We start from the raw sequence: 18741 nt of genomic DNA on the forward strand, positions 1-18741 counted from the left end.
GCAGCGTATGAGATAGACAATGTTGGCTGATTACCTGCTGCATACATGGTGGGTGGTGTCACCATGGGTAATGGTGGTATTCGTGTTGACACACTGGCATGTCTTACAGTAGTTGACAATACAGGGTTGTATGTGGTTGAGCAGTTTGCTGTGAACAAATCATCTGTTTAAGGCTTTAAACAACTGCCAAGCCTTAAACAGATGACTTACACTCACAAGCACTCACGCACACATGCATATAAGTCTATGGGGTGACTATGTATTTGCAGATACATTCTATTTCATTCAAAAAAGTTATCTTAAGAAGGTGACTTAAGAGAAGTTCTGGGATTTACATATTAATGAACCAAAAATATTCTAAAAGATGAAAGACTTAACAACAATCCAGGTTTGTTCAATATATCATTTCAGTTGCATGACACTGTTAACTTTTGCTACAACTTCTGCATCTTATAATCTTATTCTCCACAATCACCTGATGAAGAAACTGCACTTCGAAAGCTAGTGCTTCCAAATGGACTATAATCTGGTGTTGTGTGATTTTTTAACTTTGTCCACCCCAGTCCAACACCAGTTCTTCCACATCATAATTTCCATTGAGCAGTGCTGATACCAACAGACACCTGAATAGAAAGAAAGTCTGTAAATGGTATGAACAACATAAATTGTTGGAAATGTGCAACAGGTAAGTCAGCACATGAACATGACTTCATGGGGTGAGGGGGAAGAGGTCATGATGGGACGGTTTGCTGACCCCGAGCCGTTCCTCCGTCTTTAGGGCGCTGCCATTTCAGCAGCTGAGTATTTCCAGTAACCGCCGGGTCCTGCCTCCCGATTGACTCTGTGCCGCGCGGCTGAACCATTTTCAAGATCCATGTTGCCGGGGACATCTGAGCATCCCTTTCGAACAAGATACGGGGACCAAGGGGCGAGGGAGCGAACCCACAGCCGGAACGATACATCAGGCCGCAACCGTGCGGCTCCGGGAAGGAATTCACTGTGACACAGATGAGGGAGAGGAAAACAGAAGTTGCTGGAAAAGCTCGACAGGTCTGGCAGCATCTGCGCAGAGAAATCTGAAGTTAACGTTTCGGCTCCACTGACCCTTCCTCAGAAGTGTTGAGGGAAGAAATGAATTACCCGGTTTTCCTTAATCCCACGAGTATTTACGCTAAAACTGAACAGCACGAGTTGCAATAGGATGTACGGGGCGGGAGGAAGGTGATAATCTCAGCACATTTATTGCAGACGGTTTATCTTTTTTTAAATCTCTAACTGATCTCCCCTTTCTTATTGTCTGGCGGCGGCGGCCAGGGTTGCCATGGTGAGAGCCCAGGGAGTGGGCGCGCGAGCAGTGTATCGCTGGGCTCGCGGTGCCGCGTCCCTGAGCCGAGCTCAGTGCAATGCCAGGCTAGTGCTGGGCATCGAAACCAGCTGCGATGACACGGGAGCGGCGGTAGTGGACGAAACAGGCAAAATCTTGGGAGAAGCCCTATATTCTCAGAAAAGAACTCATCTCAAGTAGGTCAAAATGCTCTTCCCGGTCCTTTTGTTGGAGGAGGTGTGCAGGGATGGAAATATAACGTGCAACACTGCTTTAAGTGAAATTCAATACACTGTACTGTCACTCCTTCATTTTTAATAGCTGGTACAATACTGATGTGACAAACATCACACAATGTCATGTTTTTGGGCTACAACATTGCCAACATTATGCTCTCTGTACCACTTAAGTAAACCAACCCTCTGTTGTTTTAAAAGCAAGAGAAACCTATATGAATAATATTGGTTAGAAATATATACAAAGACAAATGACATGGTGCAAATCTACAAGAGTATATAAATGATTTTCTGATTGCTTTAAGGGTATTTTGATAATGTACACACAATAAATGCTTGTCAAAATATGCTGTCATGAGTACACTTCAGAAAGCATTCAGTTTTGAACTGTAAAAAGAAAAGATGCAAATAATCACTTGTGACAAAAAGCAATAATTGCAATGACTTTACTACTGATTCTTCTGTTATCAGAAGCTATTTTAAATGCAGAGCAGGCTTTTCATTGTTCAGATCAAAACTGCAGCAGGTGACTCAAGCTTATATTTGGATTAAAGTGTTCAAGTGCTGATACTCTCTTTACGAATGTTTATGCAGTTACTTACTTTTGAACATACTAGCTACATCGTTTCTTTTACTATTTTATTCATAAACCGAAATAGTTTGCATATTCTATGAGCTGTATTTTTATTTGCTTTAGGGCAGGTGGTATAATTCCAACCGTCGCTCAAAAGCTACACAAAGAACACATTGAAAATGTGGTGCAAGAAGCAATAGATAAGAGTGGTGTCTCTCCTAATGAATTGACAGCAATAGCAACTACCATAAAACCGGGACTTGCGTTAAGCTTGAAAGTGGGCGTAGAGTACAGCTTAAGACTACTAGAACAATATAAGAAACCCTTTATCCCTATTCATCACATGGAGGCACATGCACTAACTGTTAGAATGCTGCACAAGGTGGAATTTCCCTTCCTGGTCCTTTTGGTTTCTGGTGGACACAGTTTGCTGGCTGTTGCCCGTGGAATTTCTGACTTCCTTCTTCTTGGACAAACTTTGGATGAAGCGCCTGGAGATACATTAGAAAAGGTATAAATCTCTAACAGACACAGATGGCAACTTTAAGATTGTCAGTGAACAACAGCAAGATTTTCTACAGTATCTGTGCAACCTGCACCTAAATTCTGAACCTAGTATTACATCTGCGCTGAAGCAACATATTAGGAGGAAATATATGCCTCTGGTGCTTGAGCCAGGGAGCAGATCTGATGGTGTTAATAGGTATTAATGGATATAAAAGAATGGGGAAATCTGAAGGTGATGTAATGTGATTACATGCTTAATATACCTTTACCTGAATTTCCTCAAACTTTTACTGTGGATATTTTGTTTACAGGACAACCTCAATTATCCAAATATCAGATTATCCAAACAAGAACTCAAGGTCCCAATGCTTGGCTAAACTGTGTTATCCGAGCATTCGATTTTCCTAACATTTGATTATCCATACAAAATATTCCCTGCCCGTGTTGTTTGGATAATCGAGGTTGCCCTGTAAATCCTGATTTGCACTCCAAATTTGGAGCAAATGTACAGGATATTCCACCCTGTAATGCTTACTTATTTGCTTAGTTTACCATACTTAACTAAACCTTAATGCAAGCAAAGCTAAAAGATACCGCATGGATTTTTTCTTGCCAAAACTGTTCGGTGTCTAATTTTGTCCTATAAATTGGTAATTATTTGTATCCTATTAAATGTCTTGATGACCTTTAAATGTTTTTACATGTGAGAAATGGAGATATATTGTAAATTGACTGAATTTAAATGAACATATGAACATAAGCAGATTTGTAAAGGTTACCAATCTTGTTTTTTCATTTATATTTACATTTAAAATTATGTGGATGAAATTTTTTTGATTTAGAAAGTAATATAAGATTTTTTCTTGATAGTAGCTGTTTCAAATTACAGTGATATTTCTATTCAGGTTGCACGAAGAATGTCCCTCAAAAATCACCCAGCATGTCATACAATGAGTGGAGGTGAAGCCATTGAATATTTGGCTAAAATGGGAAACAGGATGCAGTTTGAATTAACGCAGCCTATGAGCCAGCATCTAGACTGTGATTTTTCCTTTGCTGGTCTGCGCAACCAAGTCAATCAAATAATTATCAAAAAGGAAAGGGAAGGAGGTTTGCACGTTTTTGATATTTCTATTTAATGTAACAGATAGTAGTGACTCACTCATTATGTTGTACACTATTAAGTCAGCTATTTTTCTCAACCAGGTTTCCAGATGGGTCAGATATTGCCCTGTGTAAGTGACATTGCTGCTGCGGTACAACATACAGTGACCGCTCACTTAGCCAAACGTACACATCGAGCTATTCTCTTCTGTAAGAAGGAAGGTCTGTTGCCTCCATCAAATCCAGCCTTGGTCAGTATCCCATCATGTATCTTGTGTTTTACTTGGTAATAATAAATATTGGGCATGAGTCCATTCTCAGTGAATTCTAAGCATTTCTTTACAGATCGGGAATGTCAAAGAGTACCTGGCTTGCTCTTGTCCAGTTAGTGATCTGTTTCAGATCTTTTAACCAACTTGTTCAGATATGTTATGATGCACCTCTGGAGCAGGTGGAGCTTTGACCCTGGCCATCTGATTCAGAGGTGGGGAAACCACCATTGCATCACAAGAACCCAGTGACCTGTTTCACACTTTAATAAGTCTTGATAATTCTATCTGCTTTATACAGTGGTAATTGATAGAATATATAGATCTAGTTAGAGGCAGGAAAACTTGGAAGGTAAGATGGAATCTTGCTTTCATGAAAATAATTGCTTGGGAAGAATGTTTTTATGGAAGAGATTTAAACTTTGGAACTAATCTACACAGAGAGATAAACCAGTTTTGCATGGTGGCTGGGACCAGATTTAAAAGTGGTTTAACTTGTGATGATTTTATATTTCACATTCATCTATTTGAAATTTGCATTTTGACAAGGCCTGGTTGCAAATCATCTGTAAGCCCTTGCGACTGAAGAATTGAAGGCATATACTATTTCAAAAACAGTATTGCAATCATATTCTTTTCCTGGTGCAACTTTACTGCTTGGAATTTGAGTGTTGTAGCTGATGTTTGGTCACCTTGACACCTGGTCAGTTTGCAGGTCAATGTTTCACAAAGAACATGAGGAAGAACTCTTTGTGGCTGTGGTCATCCACTAACTATTGCCTAGATAGTGACTTCTGCCCTGAGAAACTCATTCCTGTTCACATCTCAGCCATTCACATCATCTCAGCTGAAAACATTAAATGGATTGTAACCTTGACATGGAACTAAAACTGCTTCCTTACCCATAAGAATACAGAGGAACCTCGATTATCCAAAGGACACAGGCAGACAGTGTTTGATTCCGAATAATCAAATGCTGGATAACATAGTTTAGCCGAGCATTGGGACATTGTGATTTTGCCAGATAATCTGATATTCAGATAATCGAATGCCGGATAATCAAGGTACCTCTGTATTGAATAAAATTGTATTCATTGGAATGGGATCATAAGCATAAAAATTGTATAGCCTTTGAAAAATCATTTTGTGGAAAGGTATGCACTTGTGCAATATTTATTGTTTTATATTCCTCACTTTCATGTCAGGTAGTTTCAGGGGGAGTGGCCAGTAATGAATACATCAGAAAAGCACTTTCGATAGTAACTGAAGCAAATGGATTCTTGCTGCATTGCCCGCCTCCAAAACTTTGCACAGACAATGGCATCATGATTGCATGGTGAGAACAGTACATAGTGTTAATTTTACCTTGAAGTATTACGTACAATGAAGAAGCATTGTAATCACTTTCAAACATGCTTGCTTAGTGGAAAACAGAAGTTCTCCAAAGAAGTTATGATTTTGAATTTGGATCTGCTTTTAGTGCATCTGATAAAAACACATCCTAAATAAGAAGCACTTTCTTTTTCTTTTTTGCTTTTTGTATTGGTGTCACTGCTACTTTCTTCAACTTGGATTAATATTTGTATTTCCGTTGAAAGGATGTCAACAATGGTTTATGCCATTCTTGATGGCATCACAAATTGACATTACAGGAAGAAACCAGTCCACAGCAGAAGGGAAATTGAGAAATGGAAGATGTTAAATTGAACAAGTTTCTGAAAACAAGAAGCATTCAGAGGGCAGGTGTTTTGCAACTAAATGAGTAACAAGCAATAGAAAAGGGGAGGGACAGAGAGACAAGCAGTACCTCAATGTCTAAAGAATTATGGATGTATGGGCTATACATAAGGCTAGAAAATCAAATGACTACAGGAAGGTAGAATGTGACCCTGAAGAAATATAAAATTGAGGACTGCAATTTTGCACTTGCCTTAATGGTTTTGAGATGAGATAAATGTGTTATAAGGCAGGGGTGATTAAAGAATATGACATTTAGAAATCAGCAAGGAGATCAACTGGCAGGGCATTTAAAGAAGTTGTGACATTTAAGGTGGTTACGACAGGACAAGGCTTTTGCCAGTGTTTGGGGAAGAAAGGTGAGGATGTGGAAAAAATGGAAGAAAGTCTTAATAATATCGGAGAGGAAACTGAGCGGTAACAAAGGATTCTATGCCATCTGTTCCATCCTGAGATGAGTGAATTTAAGTTGATAAAGTCAAGGACAAAATGATAAGTAGTTACCACAATCCTTGCTGCTTTTATATTGGTCTGTGATACTGTAACAGTTTACAAGGATAGTTACAGTCTAATTAGCTGATTATGATGTTAAATATAGTAAGCAAGAATTGGATATCTTAGAGTACAGTCGGTTTTGTTGTAAGGCGTGTTTTTTCAATGTGAATTGGCTATAATGCGTTTGAAGAATTTAGACTTTTTTTTAGAACACGAACTTTCCTGACCTGTATTGGCTATAATGCAGTTCTGGTTCCATTAGTTTAAATGGTGCTGCTGTTATGCGATTTTTCTTTATAATGCAGGATTGCACAGGAACAGAACTATATCAAAACAGACTGTAGCACAACTAATTAGTCATCTCAAAGAGCCATTGAGACTAGAAACATTTGTTTTCCTCGCTCCATGTATGCTTGCTCTCTCACATGTATTTTGGATTTGTGAAGGGTAGGTCTTGCCTTACAAGTCTTATTGAATTCTTCGAGGAGGTGACCAAGCATGTGGATGAGGGTAGAGCAGTGGATGTAGTGTACATGGATTTTAGTAAGGCATTTGATAAGGTTCCCCATGGTAGGCTTATGCGGAAAGTCAGGAGGCATGGGATAGAGGGAAATTTGGCCAATTGGATAGAAAACTGGCTAACCGGTCGAAGGCAGCGAGTGGTGGTAGATGGTAAATATTCAGCCTGGAGCCCAGTTACAAGTGGAGTTCTGCAGGGTTCAGTTCTGGGTCCTCTGCTGTTTGTAATTTTTATTAATGACTTAGATGAGGGAGTCGAAGGGTGGGTCAGTAAATTTGCAGATGATACGAAGATAGGTGGAGTTGTGGACAGTGAGGAGTGCTGTTGTCGGCTGCAGAGGGACTTAGATATGATGCAGAGCTGGGCTGAGGAGTGGCAGATGGAGTTCAACCCTGCCAAGTGTGAGGTTGTCCATTTTGGAAGAACAAATAAGAATGCGGAATACAGGGTTAATGGTAGGGTTCTTAGTCAGGTGGAGGAACAGAGGGATCTTGGGGTCTATGTACATAGATCTTTGAAGGTTGCCACTCAGGTGGATAGAGTTTGTAAGAAGGCCTATGGAATATTATCGTTCATTAGCAGAGGGATTGAATTCAAGAGTCGTGAAGTGATGTTGCAGCTGTACAGGACTTTGGTTAGGCCACAGTTGGAGTACTGTGTGCAGTTCTGGTCGCCTCACTTTAGGAAAGATGTGGAAGCTTTGGAGAGGGTGCAGAGAAGATTTACCAGGATGTTGCCTGGAATGGAGAGTAGGTCGTACGAGCATAGGTTGAGAGTTCTCGGCCTTTTCTCGTTGGAACGGCGAAGGATGAGGGGTGACTTGATAGAGGTTTATAAGATGATCAGAGGAATAGATAGAGTAGACAGTCAGAAACTTTTCCCCCGGGTACAACAGAGTGTTACAAGGGGACATAAATTTAAGGTGAAGGGTGGAAGGTATAGGGGAGATGTCAGGGGTGGGTTCTTTACCCAGAGAGTGGTGGGGGCATGGAATGCGCTGCCCGTGGGAGTGGTAGAGTCAGAATCATTGGCGACCTTTAAGCGGCATTTGGATAGGTACATGGATGGGTGCTTAATCTAGGTTAGAAGTTCGGCACAACATCGTGGGCCGAAGGGCCTGTTCTGTGCTGTATTGTTCTATGTTCTATGTTCTATGTATGACCCACTGTGATCTCCAGCATTTGTTGTTTTCAATACAGAGTCCAGCATGTGTAGTAATTTGTTCCTTCATTTATTAGATGTTGCCCTTAAGTATTTCTATTGCATAATTTAAAAATTTTTTACTTATTTCTGCTCATTATATCCAGATGAGTCTCAAGATCCAAGAACATTAATTCAGGTGTGAAAGACGTATTGTACTCAGCAAATGTGCAGCCAGGCAAACAAACCTACCACTCCCCACTTCTTCCTCCGCTACACTGATGACTGCATTGGTGCCACCTCGTGCTCCCGCGAGGAGGTTGAGCAATTCATCAACTTCACCAACACATTCCACCCTGACCTTAAATTTACCTGGACCATCTCTGACACCTCCCTCCCCTTCCTAGACCTCTCCATCTACATTAATGACGACCGATTTGACACTGAAATTTTTTACAAACCCACCGACTCCCACAGCTACCTGGATTACACCTCTTCCCACCCTACCTCTTGCAAAAATGCCATCCCGTATTCCCAATTCCTCCGCCTCCGCCGGATCTGCTCCCAGGAGGACCAGTTCCACCACAGAACACACCAGATGGCCTCCTTCTCTAGAGACCGCAATTTCCCTTCCCACGTGGTTAAAGATGCCCTCCAACGCATCTCGTCCACATCCTGCACCTCCGTCCTCAGACCTCACCCCTCCAACCATAACAAGGACAGAATGCCCCTGGTGCTCACCTTCCACCCTACCAACCTTCGCATAAACCAAATCATCCGCTGACATTTCCGCCACCTCCAAACAGACCCCACCACCAGGTATATATTTCCCTCCCCACCCCTTTCCGCCTTCTGCAAAGACCGTTCCCTCAGTGACTACCTGGTCGGGTCCATGCCCCCCTACAACCCACCCTCCAATCCTGGCACTTTCCCCTGCCACCGCAGGAACTGTAAAACCTGCGCCCACACCTCCTCCCTCACCTCTGTCCAAGGCCCTAAAGGTGCCTTCCACATCCATCAAAGTTTTACTTGCACATCCACTAATATCATTTATTGTATCCGTTGCTCCCGATGCGGCCTACATTGGGGAAACTGGGCGCCTCCTAGCAGAGCGCACCAATCAACCAAACCGCCCCGTGGCCCAACATTTGAGCTCCCCCTCCCATTCTGCCGAGGACATGGTGGTGCTCCCTCACCACCAGACGCCTGGAGGAAGAACGCCTCATCTTCCGCCTCGGAACACTTCAACCCCAGGGCATCAATGTGGACTTCAACAGTTTCCTCATTTCCCCTTCCCCCACCTCACCCTAGTTCTAAACTTCCAGCTCAGCACTGTCCCCATGACTTGTCCTACCTTTTCCACCTATCCACTCCACCCTCTCCTCCCTGATCTATCACCTGCATCTCCTCCCCCACTCACCCATTGTACTCTATGCTACTTTCTCCCCACCCCCACCCTCCTCCAGCTTATCTCTCCACGCTTCAGGCTCACTGCCTTTATTCCTGATGAAGGGCTTTTGCCCGAAACGTCAATTTCGAAGCTCCTTGGATGCTGCCTGAACTGCTGTGCTCTTCCATCACCACGAATCCAGAATCTGGTTTCCAGCATCTGCAGTCATTGTTTTTACCAAACAAACCTATTGTCCCAGTGCAGTTAACTGCACGTAATTGAAATATACAATTTCACTAAATGTAGCTATACGTTAGCAACCTATTTATTTAAAAAATGACACTCAAAAACAATTCAATAAATTTAATGTAGGAAATACATTGTCACTGCATTCTTATAAAATAGGTACAATTAAGCAGGGTCATTCAACACTCAATAGCTCATTTATTTAGAGTAGCCCAATGCTCAAATAACACGGAATTTAACTGTGTTTAACTGATTCCAGGGTTTGTTCTTTTGCTCCTATAGCCTATTGTTCATTCTCGTTGCATGAATAGCTTCCTGATATCAGTAATGAATCGAATGATATTTGAACACTTGTTCTTTTATCTTACTATCATGTTTTAATTTGAATTGGTGTCCCAGATTTAACTTTAACATTATCTTTCAACAATCTCCTATCATAGTTGGAAAAATCAATGCTCCTCCATTTTATCCTCATAAGTGGGCCACCTGAATTCAGGTCCTTATGTTGCTTCCTAGTACCATCTCCAAGGACTGAATGACTCTTCCTTGTATTTTGGAGTCCAAAACCAAATACAATATTTGAAGTGTGATTTGAGCAGATTACACATGGATTCCTCAAATTTGTGCTCTGCATTTTTGACCATGTAGGTAAATATTCTTTTACAAATCTTATTATTCTATCAAATCTTAGTGGGACACATAAAACACAAGAATAATAAGTAATAGTCTTAAACCTTTTGCATTTCTATTATGTCTATTTTACACTTTTTAATTTCATCACTACACTCATTTTTATCAACTGCTCGTTTTCTGTTACTAAACCAATTCTGAGAACAGGTTTTTTGCCTTGTGTCAGCTCAATTACGGTTGTTAATATGGTGCACAATGTTACTATACTTCTATGTTTTTAGGAACGGTATTGAGAGACTTCGAGCAGGAATTGATGTTATACATAATCCAAAAGAAATTCGCTATGAGCCCAAGTAAGTGACTAGGCTTTTAGATTTTTTAAAATAGCAGTTATGAGCTAACCAAATTCTAAGGCTGCAATAATTTTTCATTTCAATCTAACACTTTTAAGAATTGTGTTTCAACTTGTGGAAATGTGTGGTTGAATTACATAGCCATTACAAAGCAAGCAAATATAAAATTAAATAAGAATGCACTGTCTTTATTTTCGCTAAATTTGCTGTCACTTGCTTTGTTTTGCAGAGCCCCTCTGGGAGTTAATGTTTCTGAACAAGTCAAGAGAGCTGCAATCAAAGTTCCATATCTAAAGCTAAAGACATGATTAATTTGGCTTCTTCATGGTTCATCGTTTTAAGAAATCTCACTGTGCTGGGCTTTAAATTAAATTCATGCACATTGTATTGTACTACTTGCATACAAATTTAAGAACCGGTATTGGCCATTTGCCCTATCAAATCTGCTCTGCCATTTAATAAAATCATGGTTGATCTGATTGTAAACTGCAATTGTATGTTTGAAATACCAGGAGAAAGTGAGGACTGCAGATGCTGGAGATCAGAGTCGAGAGTGTGGTGCTGGAAAAGAACAGCAGGTCAGGCAGCATCCGATGAGCAGGATAATCAACGTTTCAGGCAAAAGCCCTTCATCAGAAATACTGAAATGCCAGTAATTCAATGATGATGTTCAACAATTGAGTGAAAATTGTGACATACAAGGTTAATCTAGCTCATATGTTGTATATTTCACAGGGAAGGAGCAGGGAGCTCAACCTTTGATTGTTTTTATATTAAGCTAAGTAACAATCTTAATTCTTGATTGTTTTTATATTAAACTCATCAACAAGCTCTACAGAGCATAATATGGTGAATGCCTAAAAGTTGGCCTTTAATCTGTTTTGTTAGGTGACAGCTGAAGCAGAGAAAACAGAGACAAAATCTGTGCCATTTCCTCTTTAAGTGCTTTGTGAAGAACATAAACATACACAATTAGCAATGTTGAGATAAATCAATTAAACTCAGTTTACTTTTCAGTCCTTTATTCTAATGGACAATTTCTGAAGTTCTTCCAATGCCCTATTGAAAAATGAAGACTGCAGTAGGAACAGTTTGCACTCTTGAGCTTCCCTTGTCAAGTGTTACGATCCCAGCTGATATTTCTACTGAACAAGTCAGATCCTAGAACAAAACCTGGCTTGATAGATCATATCTTTTCTTGAAGCATGAGCACAGATGACTGCAAATTTTCTTCAATGGTAAAAAGAAAGTTTATTTAAGGAAAATTGCCGAAAATCAAACCAAGTTATCTAATACAGTGCAAAAGATGTTACAACGCACAACAAAGCAATGTTTTCAACTATTCCTCAACACCATGACTTGAAAAGCATCAAATTCAGAGCAAATACTCCTATATCTTAAATTTTTAAGTTCGACTCAACTGATTTCTCCTAGTTCTTTCCTGTGAACTGAAATCTTCTTGCATGAACACCCACAAAATTGAAAACTTAGATTTTCTCAGACTTTCAACAATCCGCTGGTTTTTAATTAATCGCTCCTCACTCGTCTGGAAGGGAGTCCAACTAAATTACTATTAAACTAATTTATTTCCTGAATTGTTCCTAGGCAAAACTATTGATCAAATTTTACCAAAAGTTAGATAAGTGCCAGAATTTTGAAGCTGCATGAGGGCTTTCTCTCCATGACTCATGAACTTTCTCACATAATTTTACATTATTCACCTTATATATGCACCATGTTATCGCTATCTTGTGCTCACCAATGGCAGAACTACCAATCATTACCAGAAACCTCTTGAATTTCTGGTGTTGGTGTTATACTGAAAGCAGGTCATGCTATCAGCTAGGATCTGCCTTTCATAATATGTGTAGTTGGAGGGAAACGGAAAAGCTAAGATTCTGAGGGCACGTGGGTGACACTTCATTGCAAATAGAATTTCACATTCATATCACTTATCTGATACTCCCTGCAACTGCAGCTACAAGAATCATACTACATGAACTACCCATCCTGAGTGATATAGCTTGTTAGAACACTTTCTAACGGGGTGTTACTGTTTCTTTTACATCCAGCGCAGCATAACATCTTATCATTGTGCAGTCTGCAAGGGACTTAATAATACAATTTCCCCTTGAACAGCCTCATGTCACTCATTAGTAATACCCACATGCTCAGTCAGAAAATAAGACACTTAGTCTTCCGAGTCCTGGTATGACATCAGCCATTGTCATTGCGCACGTGCAATTTGGATGAGGCTGGAAAACAACTCGAGTCACAATTGGCGCAGTGAGTCAGGATCAGCTTGGAAATGAAGGGATCCCCTTTATATAGGATGGGCTGTAGGGCTAAAATTTATGATATTCAAGTTGCATGACCTTGATTGAGCCCTGTAAACATTCCTCTAAGTGCAGAAGACAGCACAATCAACATGCCTTTCTGTACTTGATGTTACACTGCATAAGAGAGTTTCATCCTGGATTGTTGGACTTCATCACAGATTGGAATTGCGAACAGTACCAGGAACCAACTTAAACCTTCAGACTAGCCATCGATCGAGGATCCCCAATGTGCAGAAGGGCGTGAGGCTTACTGTTTTTTTTTTCCCTTTTTAAAAATTACTTAATAGATGTTCATATTTCAGTCTTCTATTTTTCCTCTCCCACTTATTTGTATTATTACTAAATAAAATTTTATATTTAAGCAAATTGCTGTTCAGTCTTCTCTTAACTACGTTCAACCAAATCCAAAAGAACAGCTTGAATACACTGTGTGATCCTAGACATCTTTGGCGATGAGAATAGGATTCAGGATAATGTTTAAGAGAAGGGAAAAGCAACCTGATGCTCCTGAGATCTTCCATATTCCAGAGTGGAATGTAGCAGACCCTGTATTCGGGTCTTTAGCTGATATGTTAGCACAATTAGGACACGCAGAAGAATGGGGGACGGTTATAACTGGAAGAAAAAGAGAACTGGATACTGCATGTGCAAGTGCACTGAACTTTGTAGAAGTGTTAACTCTGTGGCTGGTTTGAATGCACTTTTGTTGGTGACTAAATGTCATCTTGTACAATTTGTGTGTTTTTGTTCCCTGGAGCTTGAGATCTGGGAATACTTAGAAGCTAGTTTGCATTTTGGGATTTGAAAGTGGTGTGTGCCTGTGTCATTATGGAACATGGATGGTTAAGGTGCTTCTGAATTAGTGGTGCTGGAAGAGCACAGCAGTTCAGGCAGCATCCAACGAGCAGCGAAATCGACGTTTTGGGCAAGAGCCGATTCCTGATGAAGGGCTCTTGCCTGAAACGTAGATTTCGCTCCTTGTTGTATGCTGCCTGAACTGCTGTGCTCTTCCAGCACCACTAATCCAGAATTTGGTTTCCAGCATCTGCAGTTATTGTTTTTGCCTGGTTAAGGTGCTGTCCATTTAAGAAGCCATCAGTGGTTGTACAAAGCAAACATCTGCGATGATATAGTGATTAAAACAAATGTTTCATAAAGCTTGGTAAAAATGTGCCTTTTGAATTGGCTCCGTGTTGTGGACTTGGTTAGATTTTAATTCCAGAAATTAACATGTTTGCAATTTCATTTTCTGACCAGAATAAACTTCAAAATATTATTTCAACACGAGTGAATCTTTAACTGTAGATGATAAGATTGGCTCATTGTAAATGTACTTTGGTGTAAAGTTATTCAAGTGATGGGGACATTGGGATGTTGACAATGAAGCTCCCTGTGGACGAGAAGTTTTGGAAAGGCAAATTCAAATGTTTATGGCCCACTGTCTTTTTTTAAATCCATAGCAGATTAGTACTAATTAACCCAATCTGCTTGATGTGCAATGGATGGAGGTTTTTTGGATTTTTAGAAATTGGAGGCACTGAAGGCTGAACCCATTTGCAAACATTCAACATTGCAACACAGTGATGGATGAGGTATCCTCAACCCATTAAGCCATTCATCAACAACACATTTCAGTTTTGGGGAAGTACTTTGGAAATATTAATTGTAGTGAGTGTCATGAATCTCAAAATTACTGAGCCTGGGTACACTTAAGCATATCATGATGTAAACTATATTAAAGCTCGCATGCCCTGTTATTGTAAAACATTTAAATTGAATAGTTACCTGAAAATTTAATGTCATTCTGGGAATGATAAAGTGCGTGCACATAGTCTCAGTGGTTTCAGTGCATGAAAAATGGTTAGTGACTTTGTGGGAATAAACAGAATATTGAATTTGGACAGATTTATGTAGAGATATATCTAGAACGAGTCATCAAGTAACTTTAAAATAAAATGTGGGTCATCTTAGAGGAAGAACAAACAAAGTATGTTGTGCTTAAATCAAACAGAAATGTTTGACTTCTGTTTTAAAATATTATAAGATTATGTTCCATAGACTACAAATCTCCACAGATCTCTGGAGTTAGATAGAGTGGTAGTAGTTAAGTTAGAAAATTGGATGAGATGAAAGAATTTGGGGTGGAGACTGGCAGCAGAAGAAAAAAAGTTAGAATATTGAGTTGAAACAGCAATTGAGGTTAAAATGCATTTTATTGCAAAGGAAGTTTAGATGAGAGCACCAAACTAATAACTTACTCTTGGTGATGTTTGTGTCCTTGTCTTTCTTTTTAAGAAAGACTGAATTGGTGATTGACGCATTGGGACCATAAGTAGAGAGGTAGATAAAATTTCATAGATCATTTGATAAGATCTTGTAGGAGTTAAGAATGCATGACATGGTCTTGGGACACCGATGTAAGTGTGCGAAAGTGAATGTTACCTTTGAGGTAATTAACATGAGACGGTATAAGAAAGCAATGAAGTACGGGTCTCAGACATGCACACCTACTTGACAAAAGGATAAATATGGCTTGGTAGAGCACAAAAACATAGTTTAAACGATAAGACACTGACAGAAAATCCAGAGAAAAACTGACTTTATGATAATGAAAGTAGTATTAGTGAAAGCGATGTAAAAAGAATTACAGTCAACATAAGTGTGAATGGCCATTATATCAAAATCTTACAAAAATGAAAGAACATGGACTCTGGGAGGAGTAATAGTGGACTGAGTGAGGGGATCCATTGGATAACATACAAATACCCCATCTTGAGCATTTGCATTATACATGTACTCCAGTGTTTAAACCAACAGGTGCAATTGTAATTAGATTAGATTAGATTATTTACAGTGTGGAAACAGGCCCTTCGGCCCAACAAGTCCACACCGCCCCGCCGAAGCGCAACCCACCCATACCCCTACATCTACCCCTTACCTAACACTATGGGCAATTTAGCATGGCCAATTCACCTCCCCTGCACATCTTTGGCTGTGGGAGGAAACCGGAGCACCCGGAGGAAACCCACGCAGACACGGGGAGAATGTGCAAACTCCACACAGAGAGTCGCCTGAGGTGGGAATTGAACCCGGGTCTCTGGTGCTGTGAGGCAGCAGTGCTAACCACTGTGCCACCGTGCCGCCCACAGTCTGTAGTAAGGGAACCCTGGGGAATATAAAAGGTGAGAAGCATAAGCTGAAGGTAAAGCCTGATGAATATTAGAGCTGTATTGTTTGATTTCATGTATACTGTATCTCAAAGGGGTTATTTGCATATGGAGGTAGTTACCATTCAATTATACAATCATTCATAAAATTGGCAAGCCAGGAAATATTGAAGAAGTATCCTCAAAACTAATACAGATGAAGAGAGCTGGAGAAATTTTGAGTTCATTTTTGATATTATTTTAGCGTTATGGGGTGAAGTGATCTGTGAAAAGAGAACAGGAGGACAAAAAAAAACAAGTTAAGGAACCCGAATCTGCATTATACTGAATCTTAGAACAAATTACGTAAATAGATTAACTAAAAAAATGTTGACTATACTCTGGTCGCCTCAGACAGGTGGCATTATCGGAGATGAAAAAACTAGTTACTGTTAAAGGGATAAGACAAGTCTTAGGACTATTTAGCTAGTTTAGGAACTTTATAGAAAATTGCAGAGAACTAGCTGGACCCCTGCAAGACCTTACAAAATGGGGGGTAGGCTAGGTCAGAAAACATTGAATGGAGACCTGAGCAAGAGACAGCCTTTGTCAAACAGCCAAAATCAAACAGACAGTGGCCTCTGCACAAACACTAGGACTCCATGACCTGAAAAAGCCCTTTCATATCTTCTGCAGTGAAAGCAAGGACACTCAGTCTGCAGTAGTGCTACAAAGACAGAGAGACAAGCTTCAGCCTGTAGGATACTACTCGTACAAAATGGATCTGGTCATGATGGGACAGCACTCGTGTGTTGGAGCCATCCAATGTGTTACCTGGGCACTGACAACATCCTCCCCCTGGAAGCAACTGGGGAAGGTAATGTTACACTCCCTACATAGTATAATCCAGCTATTGGAAGATGTCAAACTGAGAGGTGTTACAGTTGAAAAGCACGTGGAAGTAGTTAAAGATTTTAGAAAGAACCTGGCAAAGCTATGTGAATTAGGAAGGAGAGACACTTGATTGTATCCCTTCCAAGGAGCAGGAATAAAAGAGACAGGGTAGAGTTAAGGAGGAGCCATTCGGGGGGCCCAATGTGAAGTGGATGTTTGTAGATGGGGCGCAGAAGTATATTGATGGGGCTTGAACAGGGTGGGTTGTGGTCAATTTGAAAGGGGAACATTTGGCAGGAGTAAGTAATAAGAAAATGTCATTTCATTCATGTAGCCATACTAAAAGCACTGAACTAACGACATTTACTGCTGCCCTCCAGCTGGAAAAAGGACAAAGCATTAACATGTACACAGACAGTAAAAATGACTTTAGTGTGGTCTGTGATTACATGATGGCATGGGCAAGACAAGGCTATATTACCTCTATTGGTAGTATAATTCAACATGAGTCATGTGCCCAGTGGCAGCAGTAATTAAAATGAAAGCACACAGAAAGATCCAAACACTAGAACAGAAATGAATTGACTAACAGTCTGGCACTCTTTCTTTTTCCTCTCACCCTCTTGCAGGTCTTGGGGGCCCTCAGCAGAAATGGGATCCTTGACCCCAGGATGGGAGTCTGAACAGATTAAGTTGTGCGTATATATGTGACATGGTTGCACGGCAACTGTAATTAAGTGTAAGCATGAAAACGCTAATCCTATGTGGGCTCCTCGCAATTTTGATCCCATCGGAGGTAGAAAGAAACATAGTGAAATGGGAACTTAATGTTAACATGACTTGCTGGTTCCATCTTGGCCTTGACCGTACATCAGGGGTGGGACATATTTAAGGATTGGTCCCCAAAGGCCATTGTGATCATTAAATTGGTGACACAACCTATTATTGTATTGTTCATATTGGTGATGGTTATTTTCCTTTAGCTTTAATCTTCTGGTGTAGGTTACATACTCTTATTATACACTCTCGTGTGGCTATTGCTGATTTGCATCTGCATCTGCAATTGTATCATGCGCTACCAAATATCATTGGGGTGGATTGTATAAGATGGGTTGAAGGGCTAAGCTTGTTGATATTCAACAACTGCATGACCTTGAATGAGTCCTGTGAACCTTCCTGTACGTGCCGAAGATGACACAATCAATATGTTTTTCTGTAGTTTTTTTCTGTACTTGCTGTTTGTTACACTGCATAAGAGAGAAAGTTATATGCTGGATCATTGAACTTCACCCCAGACCAGGATCACAAACAGTGCTTGGAACAAACCCAAGCCTCCAGATCAAAACGTTAATTGAAGGGTCCCCTATGCACAGGAGGGCATGAGGTTCATTGTTTCTTTTCCTTCCTTTTTCATCTTTTTTTATTACTTAACAGATGTTCATATTTCAGTCTTTCATTTTTCCTTCTTTTCCATTTTTTATTATTACTAAATAAATGTTTATATTTAGGGAATTTGTTGAGTCTTCTCTTAACTACATTTAGCCAAATTCAAAAGAGCCACTTGGATACTCTCTGTGATCCAAGACAACCTCCAAACTTTTATGTTCCTTGCTTTCGTGCACTGTCTGTTGACCCTATAGGTACTAAGCTTCCACAAGTTCCCACCCACCCTTTTAAGTCTTCATCTCCCAAAATAACTACCTGAACCCTGGCCCTGCAGTTTTGCTATGCCCCCCATAATGCTTCACTATCTCACTGATGAAGCCAGGGTGATTGTGCTCCTTGATGATGGACCCTCACTCATATGCAGTAACCCATGTCCTCCAAATACTAATCA

At 40.3% G+C, this 18741-nt stretch overlaps 1 protein-coding gene across 9 annotated transcripts; it reads left to right on the top strand.

Annotated features, from left to right (window-relative positions):
• The first annotated feature begins 659 nt into the window (after window positions 1-659).
• On the top strand, window positions 660-11011 carry osgepl1 (O-sialoglycoprotein endopeptidase-like 1). 9 transcript variants are annotated; one of them, XR_011961659.1, is made up of 9 exons: window positions 758-1221; window positions 1315-1521; window positions 2258-2645; window positions 3547-3751; window positions 3848-3996; window positions 5224-5350; window positions 10059-10186; window positions 10454-10525; window positions 10755-10822. XR_011961659.1 is itself a non-coding variant. In XM_072579006.1 (8 exons), the coding sequence occupies exons 1-8, from the start codon at window positions 675-677 to the stop codon at window positions 10831-10833; spliced, it is 1242 nt and encodes a 413-aa protein (XP_072435107.1). In that variant the 5' UTR covers window positions 660-674; the 3' UTR covers window positions 10834-11011. The 9 variants fall into 9 exon arrangements, 4 of the variants coding, with proteins under 4 accessions (XP_072435107.1, XP_072435109.1, XP_072435106.1 ...); XR_011961656.1 differs by having other exon boundaries at window positions 759-1221; window positions 5220-5350; XM_072579006.1 differs by lacking the exons at window positions 758-1221; window positions 10059-10186 and adding an exon at window positions 660-685 and having other exon boundaries at window positions 5220-5350; window positions 10755-11011.
• Window positions 11012-18741: the final 7730 nt, after the last annotated feature.

Source organism: Chiloscyllium punctatum, chromosome 10 (genome assembly GCF_047496795.1).
Source record: "Chiloscyllium punctatum isolate Juve2018m chromosome 10, sChiPun1.3, whole genome shotgun sequence".
NCBI classification, from domain to species: domain Eukaryota; kingdom Metazoa; phylum Chordata; class Chondrichthyes; order Orectolobiformes; family Hemiscylliidae; genus Chiloscyllium; species Chiloscyllium punctatum.

Bases quoted from the DNA above. Each gene is read 5' to 3' on its own strand.
- osgepl1 (XM_072579005.1), top strand. From the start codon at position 1,202: ATGTACGGGGCGGGAGGAAG. The intron at 1,522-2,257 runs GTAGGTCAAAAT...TATTTGCTTTAG, and splicing joins CAGAAAAGAACTCATCTCAA to GGCAGGTGGTATAATTCCAA. The intron at 3,752-3,847 runs GTTTGCACGTTT...TTTCTCAACCAG, and splicing joins CAAAAAGGAAAGGGAAGGAG to GTTTCCAGATGGGTCAGATA.